We start from the raw sequence: 26,737 nt of genomic DNA on the forward strand, positions 1-26,737 counted from the left end.
ATAGATAGATAGATAGATAGATAGATAGATAGATAGATAGATAGATAGATAGATAAATAAATAAATGGCTGGTAGATTCAGAAAAAGTGGATGAATCCGGAATCACTTTCTTGTGATAGACAAAAAGCAGGGGAACAAAGTGCGCATGAAAAACAACTGACCGCACGCGTAATGAGAACCTTCGTCTTCGCATTACGCTTGCATGCGCGTATTACTGTGGTTCAAGAAATACAGCTTGACGCCGTGAGTCGGGGGTTAAAAGCCGACGACTCTTGTACTCCCTAATGCGAAATTTCAGCTCAGCTCTACATGTGTTTTCATGTCGCGATATAATGGGACATCGCACCGATCACCGAGCCAACCGGCGCACGTTGCAATATATAGACAGGCCACACAGTTACCGCTTCCCGGCAACTGCAGCCGATGCAACCGTAATCTTCAACGGGAAGCGCTTGCGGCGAACGCTATGCGCGAAGGCGACCTTCCTGGTTTTAGTTTTTGTTCCCCGCACAGCCGGTGCCGTCGCATCTGAGGGTGCGTAAGGTCCCTAGATAAATAAGGATGGGCGGACATGAGCGGCTTATGGTGGTATTTCAAGGTGGCTTCCACTGCTATCGTCTTCATGCTTCCACTCAATACCTTCTACTAGTCCAGAAGGTATTGTTCCGCTGCACCCTCCTCTTCCACTTTCTTCCTCGCTCTGGCTTCGCTCTCGCTTTCGGTGCGCTCGTTCGCTCGGCTACGCCGCCGAGGCACGCCGACGCTGAACGCTGCGCTCGAAAATGTTGCAACTATTGCCTTGAAGACCAAACAGCGAATCGTCGTCTTCTAGGAACTCCGTGCCAGAGGTCGATGTGGAGGCGGTTTCGGTATCCTCTGCGTTGTCTTCAGGATGACCTTGGTATGGTTCTCCGGCTGATAGCGGACTTCGGACAACGAGAGCTCTGGTGCGGTGTGCCCGCATGCGGGAGAGTCGTCGCCACTCGTACAGGGCGCACTCCGAAACGCAGAGTCCCAGGAAAGTGGCGAGGGGCACGCTTTCAAAAAAATTTCTGGGGAAGTGTATCTGTCGGATAAACCACAATAGCTCGATTTTGCAGCAGCCGTTCCACACTGTCTTATGTAAAGCTGCAAAGAGGAGACACAAGATACAGTTCCGCGCACGACATGAAGTGCGACGTGAACTTCGCTATCAAAAACCACATCCCTCGAGTATACAACGGGGTCCAACAGTTTTCAGCGTGTTCCACCAATCGGAACAGACATCTTTCGCACGCGTTCGCACGTCATATTGGACACCGCGTTGTGCCAGTGTGTAGTGCTTTTAAAGGGACCCTAAAGGGAAACACTAACTTGAGCTGCATTTGTGTATCAAGCGTATGCCGTAGTAATGAAGTTATTAAAACCGCGAAAAGAAAGCTTCGTAAAACAGGAATGACGCAACCAGGAAGAAATGCTGGCTCTCCCGTAATCTAAAGTAGATGTAAGCATCAAGTGGCTACCGGCAAAGCAGATTGGTTGGAGATGATGCTAGCCACAATCTTAAAATGGTTGTGCATGTTAGCAACGACACACCCCAGCACCCCGTACCACACCAGTGTACAATGGTCCGTATGGACGCAATAGCTTCCTGTCGCAGAAAGACCCTCATTACAAGTCTCGTCTCGGTCAAACAGCTATCCGCGGTGCGCCGGACGCCACCGGCTTGGACGCTGCCGGACGAGCCGGGCGCAGCGCGGACCTAGAGACCCATGACGTTGAAAAGAGCGTAGACAAGGCTTTCTCAACGCCAGCAGATGAGAGTCAGGCGCATAGGGCTCTGTATCCGCCTTTTGGATGTCGCTATTGGAAATGAGAAATAAAAGTTCAGCGTGCTGGAAGTTACAGCTTGAGGGATGTTGTGAAGATACAGTTAGAAAAAACTCGGAAGGAATAGTTTATGCAACTTCTTTGGAGGGTAACTAGTATATGTAAGGCGGCCTTGACGGTTTACACCTTTGATCTCGTTTTGCACTCACAACTTGACCGGATGTTCTCGTTTCTGTGCCCGGTTAAAGGCTCCGGCTTTTGGCTCAAGGTCACTTGAAGGTTAAAACATTATGGGGTTTTACGTGCCAAAGCCACTTTCTGATTATCAGGCACGCCGTAGTGGAGGACTCCGGAAATTTCGACTACCTGGGGTTCTTTAACGGGCACCTAAATCTAAGCACGCGGGTGTTTTCGCATTTCGCCCCTATCGAAATGCGGCCGCCGTGGCCGGGATTCGATCCCGCGATCGTGTGCTCAGCAGCCCAATACCATAGACACTGAGCAACCACGGCGGGTGACACTTGAAGGTCGCCGACAACGGGAGCTGAAATCATTTCTTGCTTAATGTAGCTTAGAGCGGGAGGCGACATCATCTGGTATTTTCCGCATGGAAGCACGCCGTATGGCTTCAAGGATTTCGAGGGCGTCCGTTGGAGCTCAGTTAATGTGTAGCATAGAGTTTCATACAATAAAGTAATTACTAGACGGAGCTCTGGTGGTAGTGCCTACGGGAGCGGCAATGGGAGCTGTTGTGCCAGCATGGAAATTATGGCGAAATACATGGATTTGCCTAAACTTCGTCATTGTGGCTTAAAACGGCTCTGAGTTTGTAAATTCGTGATTTTCAACAATATAGTGCGCAGTGAATAATGAAAGAAACATTAAAATTTTCCGACGGCAGGATTCGAACACGGGACCTCTAGCAGAGAGGCCTGATATTGAAACGATTAAGCCAGGCACGCATGTATCGATAGGAGGTGCGAAACGCCCTCATGAATTTATTGCGGGCATGCCAGTGCCTTGGGACGCTTGGCGCGTTTCGGTTATGCCACCTCGTCAAGCTCAGTCGTTGCCATTAGTAGCGACTGTGCGGGTTCGCAGCGTCTTTTGCACTTCGAAGGGTACAGACTGCTCTGAAATTTACGACAATGAAGGCACATAAAGGGTAATATACAAAGCCACAAGAACGTCTGAATCCACAAGCACGAAGATCACAGAAATCCACGTGCTTCCCATCATTTCCATGGTGGGTCAACGAACGCAGCGCCAGAGTTCCCTCTAGTATATATATTGTGGGAAACGCTGTGTATAGATGCACAAAGTTCTGTTGCAAGATAGCCTAAAGTCGATAAGCTCAAATGTGATGCAATCTGACATCACAATGATGTCAAACTGCAAGAAAAAAGATGGGACTGTCATTTTTATTCTCTAGGCTAATTAATTAATCGATATTACCTCAAAATATAAATAGAGTTTTGAAAGAATACATTGCAGTGTAAATTGATTTAGTATCTTTCTTCAGTGTCCATTTAAAGGCTACACTCGTGCAGTTGCTATTAGTTAATGGAAACGTGCACGTTGTTTTCCGCTCATCGGTACAATTGTTGGTCCGTTATCGTTTTCGAGTAGAATGCTGTCGAGTATCTGGCTCCGAACATAATTAGTTCGCAAAGGGGTATATTCGGCCAAAATGAGATCACGCGACTTGCTTCGGGGTTGCGAAAACGCCCTGTTCTTAGTGGGAGTATGCTTACATGGGGTTCTGTTAGGGTGGCCGTTAACGTACCTTAACTAAGGGCGAGTTCGAGCGAGGGGTGAACAAAATGGTATTATGGGCATTCAGAAGGACGGGCGTAGTAGAAGGGAGCCTGCGGAGAGATTTACAAAAGTCAAAGTTAAAGAAAAGGAACGATAAAAAGAAACCGTACGTGGTGGGCAACAGACGAGCCTATTTCGTCTAAAAACGAAGGCTTTCTTCTCGTTCTTGCGTAAGCTTGATTCGCTTTACCTGACTTATGACGTCCATGGCACTGCTTTCGATGAGGCAGTGACGGCAGTGTCCAAGGAGGAGCCTGGTGCTCTTCACCACAGCGCAGGAGACCTGCTTGAGCAGGAGTAGGAACGCTGCGGCGACAACTGCGAGGGCGAGGAGCATGACTGTCGAAATAAACGGTCTGTGCTGGCGCTGCGAGGACAGGGTAGATGCCACCGAACACTTCTTCTTTTCTTCTTCTTCTTCCTTGTGCTGCCGGCTTCTGTTCCAAATCAGTGCAATTTCTGCCCTCTACCAAGTGCGCGTGGTCTCGTGCTCCGGGGCGGGTCTTTGTCGCGTGCTTCACGATTATGCGATGTCCGGCCAATGCAACGCAGCTGTCGCCTTCGACGAATTGCGTTGGACCAGCATGAGTTCTGCGGTCGCCACTCGGACGCTTGCGCACGCTGCCACAGGACGGGGTGGACGACACCAATCGGCGATGACGCCTTCCTCTTGGGTCCCTTCTGTCCTTTGCTTCCTCTTGTTCTTTTACAGTGAAGCTGCTTATGCGGACCCTTTGCCGTCGTTGTCGGAGTTCGCTAACGCTGTCGTCATCAGCAATGGTTCTAGCGTCGTCGTCTCCTTCCACAGCGCTACAGCACAAACGCGCTCGTGCTGCTGCTCCCGCATTCGAAGTCGTGTTCCGCAGCTGCCTGCGTTGCCGCTCGTCATTCTAGCGTAGAATTTCACTTCTCTTCTGTCGTCATTATGGGGAGGCCGCGTTTACGGCCGTATGAGCCACTGCTTAAGGACGTATGAACCATTCATTGTCTTACGAGACGGACTGATTTAATTTTCGAGCAATTTAACGTTGAAGAATCGCAAGCGGCAATGCCGGGCGGATGTTGCTCACCACGCCACCGAGCAAACTCGAGACATCTTTTGTGTTTGCGTGTCATTGTTCTGTCAAGGCGTTTATTGACAGGGTACGCGAGGAGAGAGAGGTCGAACTCGGTGCGGTAGCCAAAAATCCTTCGAGCAGTCCGAACCGGCCCTCGTGCGTAAAGCGCTGGTGATGCGCCTGACTGACCGGCACTTCTTCCTTACGTTTCATACGCAGGAGATGTTGTTGCTGTACCCTGTGATACGTGTGGCTCCTACCCAAGATGGGGGATTGGCCAAGAAATGGGTGGATTATTCCAAAATAATATAGAGCATAAATTTTCTAATATCTATGGGAATAGCATTGAATAGGGTTGAATTACCGGCTAAAATAAAATCAGGAAGGTGCTGATGAATGAGAAATAATTAATTTAAAAGTAATAAAAAAATAGAATTTAGCAGGGCATTCGTTTAGATTCTGTAAAGAATGTTTGGACAGCGAAGCATGCATCCCTGTGGCTGAATCCCAAAGTGGACGCCCCGAACGAAAGAATTGCAGGTTCTGTCAAGTCCAGGCCAATTCTTCGAAAACGTATCTCGAACAATCTTTTTCTTAACGCAGCAAAGCGGCGACAAGATAGAAGAAAGTGCTGTATCGTCTCCTCCTCCTCACAAAAAGAACAGAGGAGAGAGGGAACCAAACCCGATCTGTGTAAATAGAAATTTAGGGAGGGAATGCAATAACACGGTAAGGTCCATGATATCGTGGAAGCAGCTTAGAAGAAAGGCCGGGAGCTAAAGGTGGAATCCACAGCCAAACCAATGAATCAGAAGGGAAGCTTGGGGGTTCAGAGCCACCGCGACGAAGCTTCTGCTGTGTCTGATCTGCGGTGGTAAGATAGCGGGCGAGTATCTGCATTCTTCGGCATGCTGCGCAGCTTGAGAGACAGGAACACATTCTGGTGAATCAGGCTGGTAGGGTAGAATAGTATCGATGGCGTAGGAAGGTTCGCGGCCGTACAGTAAGAAAAACGGTGAAAAACCAGTGGTGGCTTGAATGGCAGTATTATAGGCGAACGGGACGATTGGAAGCAAAGCGTCCCAGTTGGAATGGTCGGACGCGACGTACATGTACGTGGCGAGGATGTTGCCAAGAGTACGCTTGAAACGCTCCGTCAACGCGTTCGTTTGCGGATGGTATGCGCTAGTTGTCCCGTGGGTGATGTCACTCCTTCAGAAGCGACGTGACAACTACAGATAGAAAAGCGCAGCCTCGATCACTAAGAAGTTGCCGAGGGGCTCCGTGACGAAGAAGAAAGTGCCGTAGTATGAATGATCCAACGTCTTGGGCAGTGGCAGATGGAAGTGCAGCAGTTTCTGCATAGCGTGTGAGATGATCCACTGCAAGGATAATCCAGCGGTTGCCAGCCGCGGTACAAGGAAGTGGACCGTAAAGGTCAATTCCGACGCGATGAAGATGACGGGACGGACAAGGAAGCGGCTGCAAAGGTGCGGCAGTGGAAGTAAGGACCGACTTTTGGTACTGGCAGTCGAGGCAGCAGCGGACGTACTTGCGAACGAACTTGTACATGCCAGACCAGTAATACCGGAGCCTAAGGCGGGTGTAGGTCTTTAACACGCCACCGTGTGCACATTGGGGGATCCGTGTGGAACGATGCGCATAAATCAGCCCTAAGATGACGCGATATTACGAGGAGCCATTGCCGACCCTTGGGGAGATAGTTGCCATGGCAGAGGGTTGGTGGCGAACAACAAAGTGATGCGCCTGTCGTGGCAGCGTCCTAAATGCTGTAGCAGTGGCAGGATCAGCGAGAAACTCTAAAAGCGAAGAAATCCACGGGTTCCACGAAGAAATCCTCCACGAAGAAATCCCACGAAGAAATCCTCCGAGCTCTGCTCAGAGCGCATGTCATCGATGGCAAGTGCTGACAGGACAAAGTTGAATGGGCAAAGACTGTGAGCGTCAGGTGAAATGGGCGAGCGGGAGAGAGCGTAGGCATCGGTATGCTTGCGTCCAGAGCGGTACACGACCCGGATGTTGTATTGTTGCAAACAGAGTGGCCAGCGTGCGAGGCGGCCAGAGGGGTCTTTCAATGAGGAGAACCAGCACAGCGCATGGTGGTCCGTTACTACTTGAAATTCGCGGCCGTATAAGTAAGGTCGAAATTTCGTAAGGGCCCACAGTATGGCTAAACACTCCTTTTCTGAAACAGAGTAGTTAAGCTCCGACTTTGTCAGCGTGCGGCTAGCATAAGCAACGACGCATTCCTCAAGACCACGTTTGCGTTGGGCAAGAAACGCCCCAAGGCCGACTCCACTAGCATCTGTATGGACCTCAGTTGGGACATTGGGGTCAAATGTCGCAGAATAGCAGGAGAGGTGAGCAGATGGCGAAGGGGTTGTGAACGCGTCATCGCATGCTTTCGACCAGGCGGATAGGGCGCTGTCTCCAGCCAGCAGTTGATTCAAAGGGGCGATGAACATAGCGAAGTTCTTCACAAAGCGGCGAAAATAGGAGCAGAGACCGATGAAACTGCATAGTGTCTTCAGGTTTGTGGGTTTGGGGAACTCCGCGACTGCACGGAGTTTTGCAGGATCCGAAAGCACGCCTTAGTTGGATACGACGTGGCCTAAGGTGTTAAGCTTACGGACAGCAAAAAAGCATGTTTTGATGTTAAGCTGCAGGCCAGCCTTAGTAAGGCAACTTAATACCTCTTAGTCGTTGGAGGTGAGTCGGGAAATCAGGTGAGAAGCAACGACATAATCTAGGTAACACAAACACGTGTGCCACTTGAGACCGCGCAAGATGCTGTCCATCATACGCGCGGAAGTAGCGGGCGCATTACATAGGCCGAATGGTATGAGATTAAATTTGTATAATCCGTCCAGTGTGATGAAAGTGGTTTTAGAGCGGTCAGCCTCTGCCATGGAGACTTGCTAATATCCAGACCGCAAATCCAAAGAGGAAAGAACTCGGCACCTTGCAAACAATCAAGAGCATCGTCTATGCGCGGTAGGGGATAACGTCTTTGCGCGTAATTTTTTTAAGGTGACTGTAATCTACGCAGAAGCGAATAGAACCATCTTTATTTTTTACGAGGACGAGTGGCGACGACCACGGGCTGTGGGACGGCTGAATCACGCCACGCCGAAGCATATCGCTCACTTGTTCGTCGATGACACGGCGTTCAGAAGCTGAAACACGGTAAGGAAGCTGCCGGAGTGGGGCGTGCGAACCGGTGTTGATGCTGTGCGATACTGTGGTGGTGCGGCCGAGATAATGTTGATGGCAGTCGAAGGAGGCGGTAAATTCGCGTAGCAAGCTGATAAGTTGTGTGGTTGTCAGATCACCGGAGACTGACGGATGGAAGCACTCCAACGGCGGTCGATTGGCACTGTCGAGGGCGGCGAGGGATGTCGAATGTGCGTCGCCGGGAGCATTGAAGAGCATTGAGGAATCCACAGTTTGCACGTAACCGAGGCACTCTCCGTGATGCAAAGTAATCGGCAGAAAAGACACATTGCACACACATGACACCACGGCCAGCACTGAGAGCGATGACGGCAAAGGGCAACGGAAGGGAACGGCGATGGACGAAGAATTCAGATGGCGTGAATAGCACGGTTGCGTCACGTGCTGATGCGCAAGATACGGAGACGACGGCGGCTGACTGAGGAGGGATATCAGCAACTTCGCCACAAGCATTTTTGTAGACGTCACAGGGTCTTGGTCCATGGCTGCATCGGCAAGAAAAGACACCACCACCTCGGCGCGGGCACACTGAATGATGGCATTGTTTGACGAAAGGAAATCCCAGCCTAGGACAACATCGTGGGAGCAGGACGGCAGCACAACGAATTCAATTATATGAAGCCACTCCTCGATGACAACACGTGCAGTGCAGGCTCCCAATGGTTCGACAGGCTGTGCGCTCGCAGTACTCACACTCCGGAAAGTGACGTCGTTACTTTTCCTATTCGTCGGCAAAGTCCTGCGCGTAACACCGAAATTGCTGCGCCCGTATCGACCAGTGCGAATGTTCGAATCCCTTCGACGTACACCTCAATGACGTTGCAGGGGTTATTTCGAGGCCTTTGGCAAATTGAAGGGGACGCAGTTCTCGCCTCGGGAACTGCGACGCTTAGTTTCCCTGAGGTAGAGGGCTTGGCCGGCGTCTCATCGGTGAGTTGGAGCGGCGGCGTGGGGATGGGGAATGACGATCATGGTTGAGAACAGGGGTTTCATTCGGCGGCACAGGAGATTGTAGTTGTCGAGGGGCGTAAGTGCTCATGGGTCGGCGGTTCTCATGCATATGCGGCATACGGCGTCGACAAAAGTGGGCAACGTGTCCCGCAATACCACAGTGGTAACAAATTGGGCGGTTGTCCGCGGTGCGCCAAGGATTTGGCTGGCGTGGAGGCGGTGAGGAGGGAATCGGGGGCGGTCGCACAACGGCTTGGAGAGGTGGACGTGAAGCGAAGGGCGGCCTTACATCGACGTCAGCGTACGTCAGGGGCGCCGCGACGGTAGGCGGTTGAATAACAGCTGGAAGGCATTCGGCGACTTGCTCCTTGTTGACGCTCTGTAACCCCGGTGTCAGTGGAGAGTATGGTTGCGCGTTCGTAAAAGGCACAAGGGAAAGCTGCTGAGCAACTTCTTCTGGTACGAATTCTTTTATCTGGTGCATCAGAGGCGACTCGTCAACATCTAGCGTCAGACCTGAGACAGCGGCGAATTCTGAGGACGGATGTCGTGTGACTACTCGCTGACTTCGAAGCTCGTCGTAACTCTGACACAGCGGAATGACCACAGACACTCTGGTCGGGTTTCGGGCGACCAACATTTGAAAGGCGTCGTCCTCAATTCCCTTGAGGATGTGCCTGATCTTGTCGGCTTCTGGCATCGTTGCGTCGACTCTGTTGCGCAGATTAACGACGTCTTCGATGTAGCTGGTGAAATTCTCACCTGGTTACAGGGCGCGCCCGCACAGGCGTTGTTCGGCCTGAAGTTTGCGGACAGCAGGACGACCAAATACTTCTGTGAAGTTGGTCTTGTACGCCGACCACGTCGGGATGTCGGATTAGTGGTTACGATGCCACAAATGTGCAACGTTGCTCAAGTAGAAAATTACGTTGTTGAGCTTTGCCATATCGTCTCAGTGGTTATGCGCGCTGACTCGGTCGTACGAGGCGAGCCAGTCCTCGGCGTCCTGATCACTGGTACTCGCAAAAATAGCAGGATGCCGCTGACGCTGCACGCCAGGACAGATGACAGTTGGCGCCGTGACTGCAGCTTGTTGAGCTGGATCGTCAGGCATGGTTCGAGAAGACCGGGCAGTATCGTCCTGCATGGACCGAGATGGTTGAAGGGTTCGTCTTCGAAGTTCCAGCATTGATGGAATCGTACCCAACACCTCCACCAAATGTCAAGGTGTTTATTGACAGGGTACGCGAGGAGAGAGAGGTCGAACTTGGTGCGGCAGCGAAAAACCCGGCGAGCATTGCGTAAAGCGTTGGTGATGCGCCTGACTGACCGGCACTGCCTTACATTTCATACGCTGGAGATGCGCCGGGTTGAGTGAGTGAGTGAGTGAGTGAGTGAGTGAGTGAGTGAGTGAAGTAACTTTATTTTGGTCCAGAGGAGACGCAGGGGAGACCCCGCGCCACCCGGCTAGTCCCACGTAGGGACCGCCAAGCCGAGCTTGACGGCCCGATCGCGGGCACTCTGGACGGCCAGGGTTCGGCCGTTGAGTTCGGGGCTGCCCAAGAGCGCATCCCACCTATCTTCGGTGAAGGAGGAGCCGATGGCTTCGCACTCCCACAACACATGGTCCAATGTTGCCCTTAGTCCTCAGGCAGGGCAGTCCGCACTGGGATATCTTTCAAGGTATATGGCATGAAAAACCGCGAGGTTAGGGTACGCACAGGCTTGTAAAAGTCGAAGGGTAACCGCCCGCGCCCTACATAAGGCGGGGTGCGGGAGGGGGAATACCCGTCTTGATAGATAGTAGTGTGTGGTGATTTCATTAAACGTAAGCAAGGGTTCCCCGCGGGGCCGCGGGACTGCTGAGGCGGCGCGGTCAGTGAGTGCTCGCACGGCCTCGTGGGCGCTCTCGTTAGGGTGAGAGGGAGAACTCTCAATCGACCCCAAGTGAGCGGGAAACCGAATGAGAGAACGCGGAGAGATACTTTTGGCGCTTAGGAGAATGCGGAGGGCCTGGGGGGAGACCATACCGGTTTGGTAGGCCTTGGGACATGCTCGAGTAGAGCTGTACCCCTGGCTCGACGTCTACCGACGTTGTTTGCGGGGTGCATATTGCGGGGAAGGGGCGCGCTGTGCAGTTGAGACCTGATGTCGCCGGGAATCCGCACGGCGTCAGGGCACTGGTCGACAGGATTGAGGCCCATCTCATCGAGTATCTTGTGGCCCGTCGGGGTACCAGATAGCCTGAGCAGCTGCGAGTGCTCTTGTGCCTTGATAATCTCTTCGATCGTGTTGTGAACTCCGAGCTTCAACGGGTTAACCGGCGCTTCTTCTTCGTTACAGTTCTAATGCCTTTCGGTGAAGTTTTACATTTCTATCTATTTTTCTTTCTCTGTGCATCAGTACTGAAAACTGCATGTTGAATAAATTATTGATTGATTTATTGATTGATTATGGGCCGGTTCTGCATCAGGCTTTGTTATTCTGAGATAAATTCCGAAGTTCAAACCCTCTTGGTTTTTGCACACTCTTAAGTGCGTCACTTTTTCTCTAAGGTTGTTTCGTCTTCCTTTCCTAATATTGTTATTTCTGTAACATGGATGTGCCGTGAAATCACCTCTTCAGAATTTTCGCCACCTAACCACGACATATTCCGCAGTGACCGGGACTTCATTGGGCTTAAGCAAACGATTGGCGGCATACTGATAGTTGCTGATAGTTCGCGGAGATGTGTTTTGCGTAAAGATTTAGAAAGTGTGCGTGAGTCGGTGTGGCTGTAAATCAGCCTATCGCGCTATGAAAAATGGTTGATTTGATCTGTATGTGTACTGCCGATTATTTATCATGTCTTGTTTCATGTGTTTACCTCTTTTATTTAAAGCATAATGTCTTCCCGTGGGATGCACAGAGTACTGCTGGTTCTTGGCGCGCTTGCCTCCACGTCCCCTCTCCCTCGGTAAACCCGGGCCTTTACTCGATAAAGGGGTTTGGCGGCAGCTCCCGCGGGTCAACCTGTCGAGCCCGCGACTTTTTTGCAAACGTTGGCCTTTCGAGGCGCGCACCCGACTCTAGTGTGTGCTCAAACTGAGCAAGTTTTTAGTCACCGTCACAGGAAAGATTTTCAAAAACAGAAAGAAAAACACTTCGAATTTATTCGAACAAATACGGTAGTCTTAAAGGACACTTCAGCAGACTAAATTTAGTGTTTTTTCTTGGTCTCCCTTTCAGTTTTTGCAGACAGCGAATCCGTTTCAGTGTACGTTTGGTGCTTACCCGAGTGGCCACAATACCCTCCTTTGGTCACACTAAGAGGACGTCAAGCTAAACCTAGCATGTTGCGGCTGACTCTCACAAGGCGCGGTGGACGCATTGGACGAGTCCTTCGGCCGCATCGTTGAGGCCCTGCACAGACGTTGCATGCTCGGCAACAGCTTCATCGTGTTCACCAGTGACAACGGGGGCATGCCGTTAGAAACGTTCTCGAACACTGGCTCCAACTGGCCGCTGCGGGTTGTCAAGGGCACGCGGTGGGAAAGCGGAATCCGTGTGCCGGCGCTTGTGTGGAGCCCGCTGCTCGAGCGTGGTTCCCAGGTGGTCATGCCCCGACCCGTGCACTTGGTCGACTGGCTGCCCACTCTGTACACAGGTGAGTGTCGACTCCCGAGGGTACCGCTAAAAGGAAACGCCGAATCAGATTACACTAGACAACGCTTTCTTATTTGAAAGCTCTATGTGGATTTATTTGGTGCCAAAAGAACCGGGGAGTCTGCAGTAAACAGTCTGGTAATTAACAGGAAGCTAACATGCTGTTTCGGGTAACGAAGGACTTAAGAAAGCCAAAAGAGCACGAACGCTTCGATCACCGTGAGACGGGAATTATTAACAAGGGGAAGGTACGTATGAAAGTGTGACATGGAAAATACTGAAGAAGCTGTTAGGCCTGAAAAAAAACCGTGTAAGATAGAAGCGTTTAAGAGCCTTAACGTCTGCGCAATAACGATTCTTCTTGATCAGGTGGCCGCATCAGTCACCTATAGGCGCCATCGACGGCCTCGACCTGGGCCAGCCCTGGCTAATGCGAAATCCGAAAGTGCCACGATGAGGCCTCGCAATGAATTCCTGTAAGCACTCACTCCTCTTGTGAGCTGTCGTTCTACCGACACGGTAACCACAAACTCGTATCGCAGATCGGATGTCCCAAGTGCGGGGTCCCTTTGGCGACGACACACCCCAGCAACACATCCCCACACCAGGCGGCATGCCCGAGTTTGAAAACGAGGAGGCCGCGGTGCAGCACTTAGGCCGGCTGATGAAGTCGTCACAAGCCTGGAAGACCCCGAGGAAGGTGGTCGACCACGGAGGTGGTTCGGTAGTGTCATCCGGCTAGCGTCAGAAGGTCGCGGTGCGGTGCTTACGGCAGGATCCCTCTCTGCCGGGTATTGAAGTGCACGGCGAGGGCCGATACCTGTTCGACACAGAACGTAATCCGTGTGAACTCAACAACCTGGCGCCCAGAAAGCCGTTGGTAAGAGCGGATTACGGAATGCTGAACTGTTGGGAAGGTCGGTTTGTTGAAAGACGAAAATCTTGAGTATGTCAAAGTCGTTTATTAAGACAGCTCACAACCATCATGGGTAGATCAAAGGGGGCTTGGCATCTGTGGCTCCCCATTTGACAAACGCGCCTCGACATGAAGCTCCTACTCGACTATACCGACTCTGAGGCTGTGCTGCCCTTGGAATGAACTAGACACTGCGCTGAAACAACGCTCTTTGACTGTTTCTGAAACAGGGAGCTGCTTAGGAAACAACCGTTTAAATGCCAGTGTTTGGAGTACCTGCATTGAGTTGATGGTTACGAAATGTTAGCCTAGGAGTTTTGTGTACGTTACTGAAGCGCAGGGACCACGTCAGTCGAACATGGAGCGAGCTGCAATCGGTCTAATGATGTTTCAATTTTATTCTAATTGCAGCAAGTATACTTGTGTATCAGCTCTTGGGCGACACCTGGCTAGCGCGGTCGAGCGGTGCAATAGTTTGGAGTCGTACAAGAGGCACTCTGTTTTATTCCTTATAGCGTATATATATATAGCCATACAAGGCAGACTTCTGTGCCAAATGCATGATTGAATTTCGGGTAGCTGAATTTTGAAGCGTCACTTAAGCGACGTCAGGTAGTCGCAACTTTTCAATAATGTGATTTAAATTATAATATGACAATTCAAGGCTATCTTCAAATTACGCGGCGTCGCGTCTGATTCTCTGATGTCGTTGTAGCAGGCACAAATATGCTGCGTCCTTGCGATTTGCACCATGTTGCCGATTCGTACGTGAACCTGTTGTCTTAACATTGTGGATGTAAGTCGTCCTCTCTCAACGTATGCGCTACATTGCCCCCAAAATATATGGTTCTGCGTGGAGGTTCACGATAGAGATCTCGGAGGCACATCGCTTCCCTTGTGAGACGCACCGCGTTTGCTAGATGTCGCTACCGCGACCGCTCGATAAAAAACATTGAAGGCGGAAGCGCGCTGTGCGTTTATATTGCGCTACCGTGGTCGTTACACTGCTACACGTCATGCCTTTTGCTTGAGGCGCTCAAGCGGCACCTCTACGTTGCCGCGGCAGTTTCAGTGATGACACATAAATTAAAGCACCGCAAACAGCCCAGGAAAGATCAGAAACGGACTGAGGGGAGCCTCCTTTAGGGTGACTCCGGAGCGGTGCTAAGGGAGGTTGAGTGGGGCTCAATATTGTCTGTTATGTCTCGGTGGTGTGATGGGGCTGCTGCTCTGGATCAGTCAGTGAGCGCGGTGGAAAAACTGGGAGAGCAAATGGATATTCGCGTTTTTAAGATGTGCATTATACTGAAGGCATGGGCTGGTCAGATAAAACTTTGGTGGATTTCTTCTGGTTCGGGTTAGTACGGTCAGCAGACCCTTTTCCCTGCTGCTTGGTGTTCGAACCTTCCTCCTCGTTTCCCTGGCACATTTCGGCGCCACTTTCTTCTTTTGCTCTCGCCGTCGTAGTCGATACTCGTTGCCCCAATTCTCGCCGATATAACTCTCGGTACCGTAAGGACGCTGCGTGCCCACCCCGCAGGGTGTGGCGAAGCTCTCCAGGAAACTGAAGCCGTACACGGCAGCTGCGGTGTCACCACTGAAGATGAAGGTCGACCCGACGGGCCTGCGCTATGTGAACGACTGCGTCTGGGCACCCTGGAAAGACGTAGCGCAGACGGCAAATCGTAGCTGCCCCTGCCCGTGACGTTACCGATCCCCGCGAATAACCGTACTTAGTTTCTGCAAGTTTCAGGGTTCATACACCTGCTTGAAATCCTTGGAAACTCTTTAACATAGAAAAAGAGATTGAAGGGCCCTGAGAGCTCCTTGAAAATAAATGTACTTCTTGAATAACTTAAAAACTGCGGTTGCGGGGCACATTTAAACATTCAGAGTAAGAAACTTCGCACAAGGGCTATGCCATGAACACTGCCTTTGGGGGAAACATGTAATCCCATGTTATATGCTTTTGAAAACGTGGCTCTACGCTTTCAGTGTGGCATATCCACAGCCTCCAACGACTGGCTTCCTTAAATCACTGTTGCCATCGAAGAGCTAAACAAAGCCAGATCGAGCGCTTTTAAGGTTTTTTTTTTTTTGTAGCGCAAGAAACATGAGGACGTAGAAGAGAAAATAGACACACACAGGCGCTAACTTCCAACATCAATTTTTATTCCGGGACGGACGCCACTTTGATACCCTCACATTTTCTCGTTTTTAAGCATGCGTTTACTGCCAAGATTAACAGAGCAAATGAGAGTACAGCGCACTTGTGGAGTAAGCAATAACTATTATGTTTAACGCAGGTTCTGGAATTCCAACTCTTCTTTTTTTTGATATTGACAAGGAAGAATGGCTAACACAAGAATTGCGAAACTCTTCAATATGAGCACTTTCAATGATGAGCCGAGTGAATTGGCATTTGCTTCACCCGATAATAACTGTATCTTCGAATCGCGGAACGCATGCACATTTGTGACAATGAGTTGCGAGGAAGCCAAACGGCGAAACTTTGTGGACTTTACTGCGGTGCTCTCTAAGCCTATCATTAATGCTCCTACCGGTTTGTCCTATGCAACTCTTTCCACAGGGCAATGGGATTCGGTAAATGACACAGGCCCTGCAGTTCACGTGCCGAGTTCATACATGGTCGTACTTCGAGACTTGAGGACACAGAAGCACTGGTCCGGCCAGACAACGCTCGGTGCAGCGCCATGCGTACAGTACAGATCAAATTAAGAGGGAATGTCCTAATTAGTATTCCAGCAATGACTGCCACAAATATGACACAGGGAAGCCTACAAATCGTACTTCTTTTTTGTTATAGATGGCAACTCATCATACACCAATGCTTTCTTTAAGTAAGAGAAATTAGCGATGGAGTTAATTTTACTGGAACACTAATTTTTTATCAAGTCTTGCCCGTACTGTATATGTAAGGCGATTTGCCGCTAGAGGGAGAAATTCAGTTAACCTAAATTGATGACCCGCCGTCCAGCTTTAATAAATGCGCTACTTGCCGGAAGACAGGCTTCCGTAAGCGAGAAAATTGCTGAAAAGTGGCAGAGAAATGTTGCAACCAATTTAGTTTATCGAAAATAATCATAGGAACTCTATGTCAAGTGTAGCCATGGATTGAAAATAAGCTCATCAAGCTGATTTCATTGCTTATGAACGCATGAACGCAGGTGCAGCTGAATAAATAAATTTTCTTACACAACGTTCCCATACCGCATTGTTGGCGTAACGGACAATGTGTTGTTTTTGTTTGTGTTGTTTTTTGTCCTCCGCCGTTTATGACCGCGGCAAAGGTGGTGCTCGGCGCAATAAGAGGACCTCCGATTGCTGGCGTTTAAGCACCGCATGCCGTGCCTTGCCTCCGTCTGTTTTTTGGGGCGGCTCAGATTAAAGGCTAATGTCTAAGTTGCAGGCGGGCTGTCTTCAGTTAAAATTTTTCCTACGACGAAGTAATCTCTTGACGAATGACAAACATGCACTGGCACACGGTCAAGGTAGGAATCTAGGCTTTATATGTGCAGTCTCTCTACGTTGCAGCCACGAGCGATTTTCTATACGAACTTGTGGTGATGAAGAAATAAGCACAACAGACGAAGTAATGCTCGTACACACATGCCTAAATGGTTAATACAGAAGGTTAGTGCAAAGGCGAAGTGACAGAAAGCAAAGCTATGTAGATGCCAAGTCAGACGTGGATATGAGGAGATGGCGCCAGCTGTGCTAAATGAACGCATAGTTGATCAAAACGCAGAGAAGCGCTGCAGTGCAGGAGATAACTGAAATATGCGGCTACCCACTTCTCGGCGTGTTAAGTTCATTATTGCAGTACTTCACTCTTTTGCAGATACCTATAACAGTGGAAAAGAAAGACAACAAAGAACAAAAACAATACGAAATAAATCTTAACCTTCTTTCAATTTCATTTCTGCGATTACAAGGGCGCATGAGAGCGAAGCCACTCCTTATACGCTTGATTAGTCTTCGAACGGTTAGGAAAATAAATAAAAAGAAAAAGAAGAACAGGAAGCGTATTTGTAGATTAACTCGAATGAAAGTCGCGTCGAGTATTGGGAGCCTGGATGCGCTTCGGTTGACTGATCGAGGAACCGGGTGCCTTGGAAGGCCATGCTCGCTGCCTGCAGACAGACCCCTGATGGTAGCCGAGCAGTTCGCTTTGCTCTTAAGGACCGAAATGGTTCTTTCGGCAGCGCGCCTTCCCGTTGCCTAAGCGAAAGCCGCGGGAATACCGACACCATTACCGCTTCAGTTTTGCAACTGCGTGATCAGGTGTCGGAAACGCGACGGGGCGTTTGCTGACGCACTGTACGACCCATTCCTGCTGAAAAAATGTAGTACTGTAGACGGAAGGCGTGGGCAACAGTTGGCTGCAAAAACAGTGACTGGCATATCAAGGAATGGAACCAATCTGCGTGACCAATTCCACGGACTGCTGATGCATAAGGACCGATTGTGTCGCCAGCCTTTCGCGATGCATGGCTTTCCTCAAGGATAAAATAATTCACACATCCATCAGCGTTCTCCCACTAATCTCCAAAGAAAGCACTTAAACCCAGGAACGTTGGCAAGAGTGAGCATATCGCTCGTTACAGTGTGACAAAGGGAGTAACGCCGCTTCCGGGCATAGTCAATTGTTCGCATGATATCAACACACATCCACCACAACACCCACGCAAACTTACGCCCACTCTATTGCCAACGTATCAAGAATAAAGGAATATGCGCACACTAGATATAATGCGCTGAAACTGTGGGGATGCGCGACTCTCACGCGTCCTCTGATATGTTTTCCCGCATAGGCGCCGTTTCTCGTAATCCGGCTTCGCCGCGGCGCTTAGGGCAGCTTCGCCGCCGTAATGCGACGCGGCGCAGCCGGATTGCAGGGTAATACGAGAGCAGGATAATGCAGGCTACTGCAGGATAATGCTTGCAGGGTAATACGAGAGAGAGATGGCACGAGTGTTGCTCTGCTAACGTCACCTAACGGCGGGGTTAGGTGGCGTTAAAAAGAAGGCTCTTCCTTTTTGACTCGGGCACGGAAAGCGGCGCAGACATTCCGCGCGTGCGCCGAACCATGCTTCTACGAGACCGTCTCGGGAGGCCTACACCGGAGTGGATGAACAAGATTGTTCAAACGCGCCACCGTTCGCGTGACCGCACGCGCGAACGACCAGTCGTTGGTGTCCAGCATGGGGCGAGCATGTTCGCTTGCTATCCAGTCGCGGCGAGTCGGACTTCCTAGATTTGTCGCGCGTCCATCGGCATGTGCTATCACTTATTCGGCTGGCTGTATGTTGGTGTATAAAAGGTGCAATAAATGCCCTTGTGATTGTTTGCACTACTGTACTGTCGTTCCTTTGTCCCAAGGGCACGGGTGAGCACCCCACAAAGCATGGCTTACGGCGACTACATCGACGATACACGATTGTCTTTAGCTGAACGCTTCGTAACGGTCCACAGAGTAAGCGAGTGAGTAGCCATAATAGGTCTGTGCTACGAGCTATTACAGAGTGAAGAACATATACGTTCCAAGCATTCTGCGCAGCAAGAACAAAATCTGTCGCATATCAGGTAGTGACCGCACTCAGGAATATTACCGAATCGGAAATATGACAAGCCGCTGCTTCAAAGTGTTAACCAAATAAAGAACGAATAGTAAAATGCACAGACATTGATTTATTTCACGAGCGGAAAGTTTGCGCAACACGGGAAACATTTCCAGCCCTGCTTCTAGTAAAAGCCCAACCTGCCGTGGTGACGTATAGTGGCTATGGCGCGGCGCTATTATTAGCCCGAAGGCGCGGGATCGAATCCTGGCCTTTCCTACATTGGGGTGAAATGCAAAAACGCCCGTGTGCCTTGCATTGGGCGCACGTTAGGAACCCCAAGGTGGTCAATCCCTTAATGCGGCGTGCCTCGTAATGAACTGGCGGTTTTGGCGCGTAAAATCCCGGAATTTAAGTTAAAGTGCAAGCACGACATGTGCACGCTGCTCGCGCCGTTCGGACAAGGCGCAATGATTGGCGAAAGCGCTTGCGTGTCCTCAGAATCTGTGGCCAAAGCTTCGCGTGTCATCCACTCAGTCACCGCCTACGACACACGGTCAAATAGCGGTTTGCTTATCCGCATCGGTGCGTCGTGCACAACCAATTGAAAACGCGGAGGTGATGAAGGCAGCTGAGACAGCCAATGGACGCGTCACCACGTGATCAAACCTGGTGGCGTCCGCGGGGTCGCCGTGAAAAGGGTCCGTATACTCTCGAACAGTCGTGGCGAGAGACTTTTCACAAACGTCAAGGGTTCGCTGAACATTACGAATCCATAAAGAAGATAGCAAGACAGGCTGGGGCAGTATGACTCGCATTACGATAAAGCGTGAACTTCGTTTAAAGGCGACTCAGGCCGCGCTCTCGCATTCTAAGCACGAGTGGCCTTTTGACAAACATCAAAAGTATACCGCTATCATAACAAATTTTTTTAAAAAGGAAAGCACGGCAGGATGAAGTTTTATACCACTCAGCTTGGTATTGGGCATCAGCTTCGTTCAAAAGAAGGTTAGATGTGGTTGTACGCCTTAACAGCTGTGCAAGGCTGAGTGAGTGTACTGTTTTTGGCAGTCAAATGACAATCGTTTCTCCAAAGTCCAGCCACCAGCAGAGCACCAATTGTTAGTGCTCTGCTTGAAACTGGTCTTTCGCAGACATCAAAGGCACACCCCGCACTTTACAAAAGTGTCATACCAAGGGAACACGACAGGCTGCAGCAATATTGCCGAAAGAATTTCGAGCAGACGTGTTTGCCCTCGCGCAATCAGCCCGCCGTCGTGGTCGTCAAGCCCCCTTGGCGTCTTTGCGCTCGGACGTCGGGGAGGTTGTTTACGAACTCGGCTAGCGAAGAGTACTGCAGCAGCTCCTGCTTCCAGCTGCCAATATCCGTCCAGAACACTTTCTCGAAGTCGTTCATGTAGCGTCCAAATGTCTGCTTGTATTGCCGGCGTAGTTTCTTCGTCACGTGATGCAGCCATAGAAGATTGGTAAGCGGGTAGAATGCGCGCCAGTCGTTCCTATACCAGGAGCAGTTTTTTCACAGTGTTAGGAAAGAGCAAGCTGTCCTATCGAAAATGTAGCATTAATTTAATAAGTAATATTAATTTGGAGAGAAAGAACGAGAGGCTGTCGGCATCGAAACTGTTCCACCTCAAGAATGACGGCTGAAGTGCCTCGTGGCCATGGCGAAGATCGTAATAACATGAAAAAAGCGTAGGCAAGGCACAGAAAAGTTGACATAAAGAAGTAACGCGATAAAGAACCTATGCGATGCTGCAAATGGCGCCGAATGACACTGTTGTGAAAGTTATACGGGCAGTACGGGAACACTTGTGTCATATATAAACGCTCGTACGTACAACGTACATGTTTACGTAGTACGTACGGAACAGCACATAACGTGCATGCACAACCGTATACATACATACATACATACATACATACATACATACATACATACATACATACATACATACATACATACATACATACATACATACATACATACATACATACATACATACATACATACATACATACATACATACATACGCGCGCACACAGACGCACATTGCTTGCAACTCGATGCCTACAATCCTCCAGATCTGTTTTCTTGAACCTTAAGAGATTCCGTACAACTCATTTCGTTAGGGGACGATATGCATAACCTATCAAACTAGGTTTACACCTGCAGCACTTCTGACAACGCATAATAGAGGGTATCGGGATACAGGCAACAAATGGCTTTTACTCGGTGGCTCTCATGAAATAATCTTAGCGCCTCCTAAGATCAACATATTTCTCATTTAGTAATGATAGCATTGATATTAAAATTAATGCATGGGCACATACGGTTTACTCTTCACCGGAATCGCCAAGTGATGAAAAGTTACAGTAAAAGCAGCACTTCTTCAAGTTAGCCACACACATAGAAATGTACGCAGATTGGACCCAAATGTTGGTACCTGCGAAGCGAAGCTATCGCGAAGCGGTTAAATAAAGGCCACGCAATCGATTCTATTCTGCCCAGCGTTTTGCCTCGCATCGATTACCTGCCCACCACAGCAGACGGCAAGACGCGGACAGCCCCGAAACGTCAGTCACGTGTCCGCGCGTTACACAGTCTACGGCATGCGCTCGCTTTGCTATGGCGCAGTACCGGGGCCAGGGTCAGCGCGCTACTGGAGATTGTGACATATTGCAGTCGTGTGCTGTCCTGCGGGTAAGCTACTCGACATGACGTCTGCAATTGCGCCTCACTGCAGCCACAGTCGCAAGCAAAGCTTCGCTTTAAAAAAATAAAAGCAACTAATAAGTGGCTAGGCGACGCGTTAGGCAGGCACCTATATAAACGGGTCTAAGGGTTCTCCGTGCCACATACAGCTCTGCGGGATCGAATACTGAATGCGGGCTTCTTTTGATTTCGCGTCGCGTAGTGTTCATAAATGAGGAAAAACTCTACGACGGGCTTGTAACTGCCCCCGTAAGAAAGCTCGACGAACTGCTCGCCAAAAAGGGGAGGGAACAGAATAGATGCCGGAAAGGAGGAGGGAGAGAGAGATACTGGAAGAGGATGGAATCCAGTGCCAAATCCCCTTACAAGAGCTTTATCCAGAGTGTCTGTGGATGCTCTCTTTGATGTTTTCTTTATATACTCAACATATTTTCTATAGGGAAGTTGTGGACGTGCGTGTTTACCCTTTTTCTCGGCTAATGCCCGTGTAGCTTGTTCAGGAATCGATGGACCGCGTTAGAACAGAGGAAATAAGCGAGAGTCAACGACATTTGTCCATGGAGTATATGCGGTGTATACATAAAAGGCGTGGACAGATACGCAGGGATAAAAAAAGGAAAAAATTGTGGCTGCAATGATAAGCTGTAGATGTTAGCCTAGCTGAACGGCTGCTGTGTCACTTCAGCTGTAGGACGATAATCATGGAACGCACACAGCGATCACAGATATGGAAAGCGTACTCGCCGACATACACGCTGCACACAATAAAGCTAAGCTTCAAACTAACAACAAAAGCGAGACGCCCTGCACGAAGTCCACATGGCATTTATTAGTAGGTTAAATTGCTAAGTAAATTACGAATGCCGAGTACCGCATGACACACCAATGCAGTTATAAACAGTAAAACCAGCGAGACAGGAGCTGTCGATTACCCCGCTGTTCCTACTTATAGTGAGGTCAGTTGGTAACAACGTACAGTCGCGAGTAAATGTTTGCAGACCATGGCATCAGGAAAAAATGAAGATATCTTCTAGAGCAGCTCCGCGGCCTGGAATCTGTTTTATACATGGTATTAGTCGAAAATTCGCGCTTAGGCGTGCACTTTTGATTTAAGCCGGAACGCGAAGGCAGCAAAAAAAAAAAATAAAAAAAAGCACGACACTCTTGGTCCCCAAACTTTTGCTCGCGACCTTACGGGAGAGGAAAGTGCATAAATTACCTAACTATCATTTTCATATTAATGTCGACGTCTAGAAGAGCACGGTCAATCGGCTCGAGGTCACCGAGGTCCTCAGTCACCGTGAAGACCGCTGTGTCACCTGCGACGGCAAAAGAAAACTAACATAAAAGAGCGACAAGTACAAAGAACATGTTTACGTCAAGCCATAGTTCCCAAGATCTGAGAAAACGAAGTTTCGAAGGACGGATAATTTTTTTTTGTACGCTTGCTACTGCAGTTCGCTCGACAAATGCTGAACATGTAAAGAGCTCAGTACCTGGCCTGAAGTACCACGAGCGCCGCATGTTAAGTAGAGAAAGTATAAAAGTAATCGTCATCATTTGAGAAACGTGATCCGATTGCCTTGGAGACGTCGACACACGGTTCGTCGATTCATCGACGTCATTCCTCCTCAGTCATTCCAGCATTGTCATGCGGCCGTCAATTGTGATGATGCCATAGTTATCATCCGGTGATATATGACGAAAGGAGTGAGTTCTCCGACATGAAAGATGGTTATGAGGTGTGATATGTTAGTTACTCGACATGAATGACCGTAATACCGTGAGTGTATAGATACGGCGATTTGAAGTAAGGAAATGGTGAGTTTACGCTGTGCTCTGCACTCCCTTACGGGGTGCAGAACATATGAATGACGATTAGATGGCATGAAATTGGATAACATTTATCAAATGACGACGATGGTTCGTGGACAGTGTGACCACGTCGGCATGACGAGCTGCACACGGAAGGACCGGCACACAGACCGAGCGGTCTGAGTTAACGCCGTTGATGTCTTGAAGACAATGTCTTTCTTAGCGAGCTGCCTTCCCCGTTCCGCGTCGGGCCTGTTCCTAACCTCTTTAGGTGGCCGATCTTGAAGATAGTGCCGTCCGAAAATATAAGCTGGCTTGTGCTACTGGGTGAATGCTCCTGGCGCCACTGGTCGCCTTGGTGTTCCAGATGTACGTGTGTGCTACAGGTATTTGAACAGACAAATGTAATTGCCCGAAGGTGGGGTTAGAACAAGGGACGTCTAGCACAGAAGCCCGATACTGTCAGTTAGATACGGACAGTTATCTCCACTTCATTTAACCCCAGTGCAGGGTAGTAAACCGGACGCTCGCCTGGTTGACTTCCCTTCCTTTCCGTTCCTTGCTTTATATATATCTCTCTACTGCGCGTGCTCGCGGTGTCGGTGCAACGGTGGCAGGACCTCGTTCCGAAGCCTAATCGAGCGTTCTCGCCTGCACTCTGGCCGCGAGACTGACCATCGCTGAGACGAGCCGAGGCTCCTCCCAAGATGGACGCCTCCAGAAACCACGTCTCGATGAGATAGTCGCGGCCGCGGATGGTGAAGCGTGAGGTCTTCTCCAACGTGTACTTGACGAGCACACGACGCATCAAGAGGGCGCGGTGTTCGAATTCGAGTGCCTCTTCGGCCACGGCAAGGGACAGCGCCACCTGGTGCAGGATGCTCCAGATCTGCACCGTGCTGTCCAACTGCAGCGCAGGGAAAGCAGTTAGTAGCACTAAATTGGTTAAACTGATATATTATTCCGATCCCTTTTAATCTTTTTTAATTTCCCGTTATTACATTGATCATGATCACTTCCAGTCTCGAATTATGATTGAGCCTTTTTAAAGGCTGCAGGTTCAGATGTCTTTATGGAAGCACGGCGCCAGCACTGAAGAAAAAAAAAATTAACCTGCAGCATAAATGTTTAGCTCAGGCTGGTCGTCGTTATTAGAAAAATTAATTGATGGACTGACATCTAGAACAGATGCGTAATATGCTGATAATGAAATGAAATACCTGTCACAAGTAGATGTGCCAGTTGTTATTAAGTTGAGGTCCTCCTGGTGTGAGACTGAACATCAACTAACAGTAGTGACATTGATTAACTACCATGGTTTATCTGGAGTTTTTTGTGTTTATTGCGCTATTAACGTAAATATGCATTCTTGCAGGTACTCTTGTTAATCTCCTTTCAGGCAAGCAATCTCCTCCCAGGGAGACCGGATATGCCCGTAGCCTTTTCAATAGAAAAGCACCAGACAGAGGCCGTTATCAAGAAAAATAGCGTTAATGAGAACGGGGAGGATTATCGATGGGGTATAAGAAGAAACACTGTCAGAAACGTGATGTGTTTAGGAGCGCGTACCACTAAACACATACGCGTAACTCACTCTGTTTCAAACAACGTATTTGCGTCATCTGCTTGCAACAAGCTGTCGGCCGTGGCGTAACAAAGATACGCCACGGCCAGTGGCGGCCATCCCGTTCGACCAAACAATAAAAAAAAAAAAAACGAACTCAGTGCCCTTCCACTCTGGCCCGGTATGACACTACCTTCGGGATCGGGCCACGTGTTGGGACTGCTTACGCCTGCGTCCCCTCCGCCGCGGATCGGCCCGGCATTGCACTAGCTTTGGATTTTTTTCTACACGGAGACACGATAGTGGGGAAAGTAGCCCTTAACAGGTTCGCTTTAAAGGAATATACCAGCGCGAACTAAAACTAACAGTAATATTATTATGCGTGGTCAACTTTTGAACAAGTATTTGGTAATAATTATTCTGTAAAGCGTCGAGCAGCCGATAACAATGACGACGTCAACGAAGTTGTCCGTTCGTGCATGCATCCACTGCAGACATGAAGCTTGGCTATAGAGCAAAGTTTTTGAGGGCTCATAGGGGCCAGGAGTGCTTTGCCGAGGCATGCGGGAACTGGCCGGAAAAGCAAAATAACTGCGATAGTGCTCAGTCTCTTCGTAGAACGTGCTTGCTGCTACTGTTCGCTCGCCATGGCCTTGTCGTCGGCAGCCCCGTCATGCAACACAGTCGAGACTGTGTGCACTTGCAAGCGAGAGCACATCATTCTGGTGTGAAGGGCGGGTGAAGTCGTTACAAACAACACACCCACCTTGAGCTGGTCGAGAGGAACGCCGCCGTACGACATGTGCCAGGCCAGGTACGCTCGTGGTGTTCGAACTGCGAAGGATGTGACGAAGGCTCAGTACTGACATGAAGATATGTACAGTGGCCCAGTGAGGGATTTATCTACATAGATATCTTCTTTTCTTTAATTTGCCGCCACCCGTTTCTCCTTCACACCTCTAGGAAAAAGCGGCTCCTCTAGGTGGTATGATATATACTGCTTTCGATGCCGTTTCGCTGCGATGCCGCTACAGCTGCCGTTAGCCGAAATAAATAGCGCGATCATGCCAGTGCACGTGACCTTCCATGCAGCGAGCGTCCGCTCGCCTCACAGCGCCGAATCAACAGTCTGAAGCGTCATGCGCTTCTCGTGCACCTTCCACTCTGGTGTGTGGTACTATTGTAAAGGTAGACAAATCTCACTGTGGGGACGTTCGACAAACCACCTTTGAGTCTTTATTTTTTCCTCACCTGACTTATTTTCGTCTCGCCGCTCATCATGCAGGGCTGCTCGTTCTCGGGCCTCGAGGAGCTCTTCGGGATACGAGTCGAACACGCAAGTGACGCTGCGATGAAAAAGAAAACGCAGATGCCACGCATCATGAAAATCCATGTCCATTAATGCGAAATGTTTGCCACACAACGCATGCAATGGGAGGCTTAACCTTTCGATTTGTGCGCACCTAACTTCCGCTGTAGGAACTCCGCGTTAGGATAAATAAGCGCACTGACGCGCACCTTCTAGGCACTTGGCTACATTTAACGCTGTCGTGACGTGAGCCTTTTTCTTACCTCTTGAGTTCCACGAAG

At 49.7% G+C, this 26,737-nt stretch overlaps 2 protein-coding genes across 2 annotated transcripts in view; one reads left to right on the forward strand and one right to left on the reverse strand.

The window, feature by feature from the left end:
• Window positions 1–26,737, reverse strand: part of LOC126521410 (uncharacterized) — a 93,741-nt gene that overhangs the window by 46,645 nt on the left and 20,359 nt on the right. The window lies entirely within an intron of this gene.
• LOC129382274 (arylsulfatase J-like) lies at window positions 12,163–13,005 on the forward strand. The gene is made up of 2 exons (XM_055065998.1): window positions 12,163–12,537; window positions 12,906–13,005. The coding sequence occupies exons 1-2, from the start codon at window positions 12,309–12,311 to the stop codon at window positions 12,926–12,928; spliced, it is 252 nt and encodes an 83-aa protein (XP_054921973.1). The 5' UTR covers window positions 12,163–12,308; the 3' UTR covers window positions 12,929–13,005.

This window comes from Dermacentor andersoni, chromosome 6, assembly GCF_023375885.2.
Source record: "Dermacentor andersoni chromosome 6, qqDerAnde1_hic_scaffold, whole genome shotgun sequence".
NCBI classification, from domain to species: Eukaryota; Metazoa; Arthropoda; class Arachnida; order Ixodida; family Ixodidae; genus Dermacentor; species Dermacentor andersoni.

Bases quoted from the DNA above. Each gene is read 5' to 3' on its own strand.
- LOC129382274 (XM_055065998.1), top strand. From the start codon at position 12,309: ATGCTCGGCAACAGCTTCATCGTGTTCACCAGTGACAACGGGGGCATG. The intron at 12,538-12,905 runs GTGAGTGTCGAC...CTTCTTGATCAG, and splicing joins GCTGCCCACTCTGTACACAG to GTGGCCGCATCAGTCACCTA.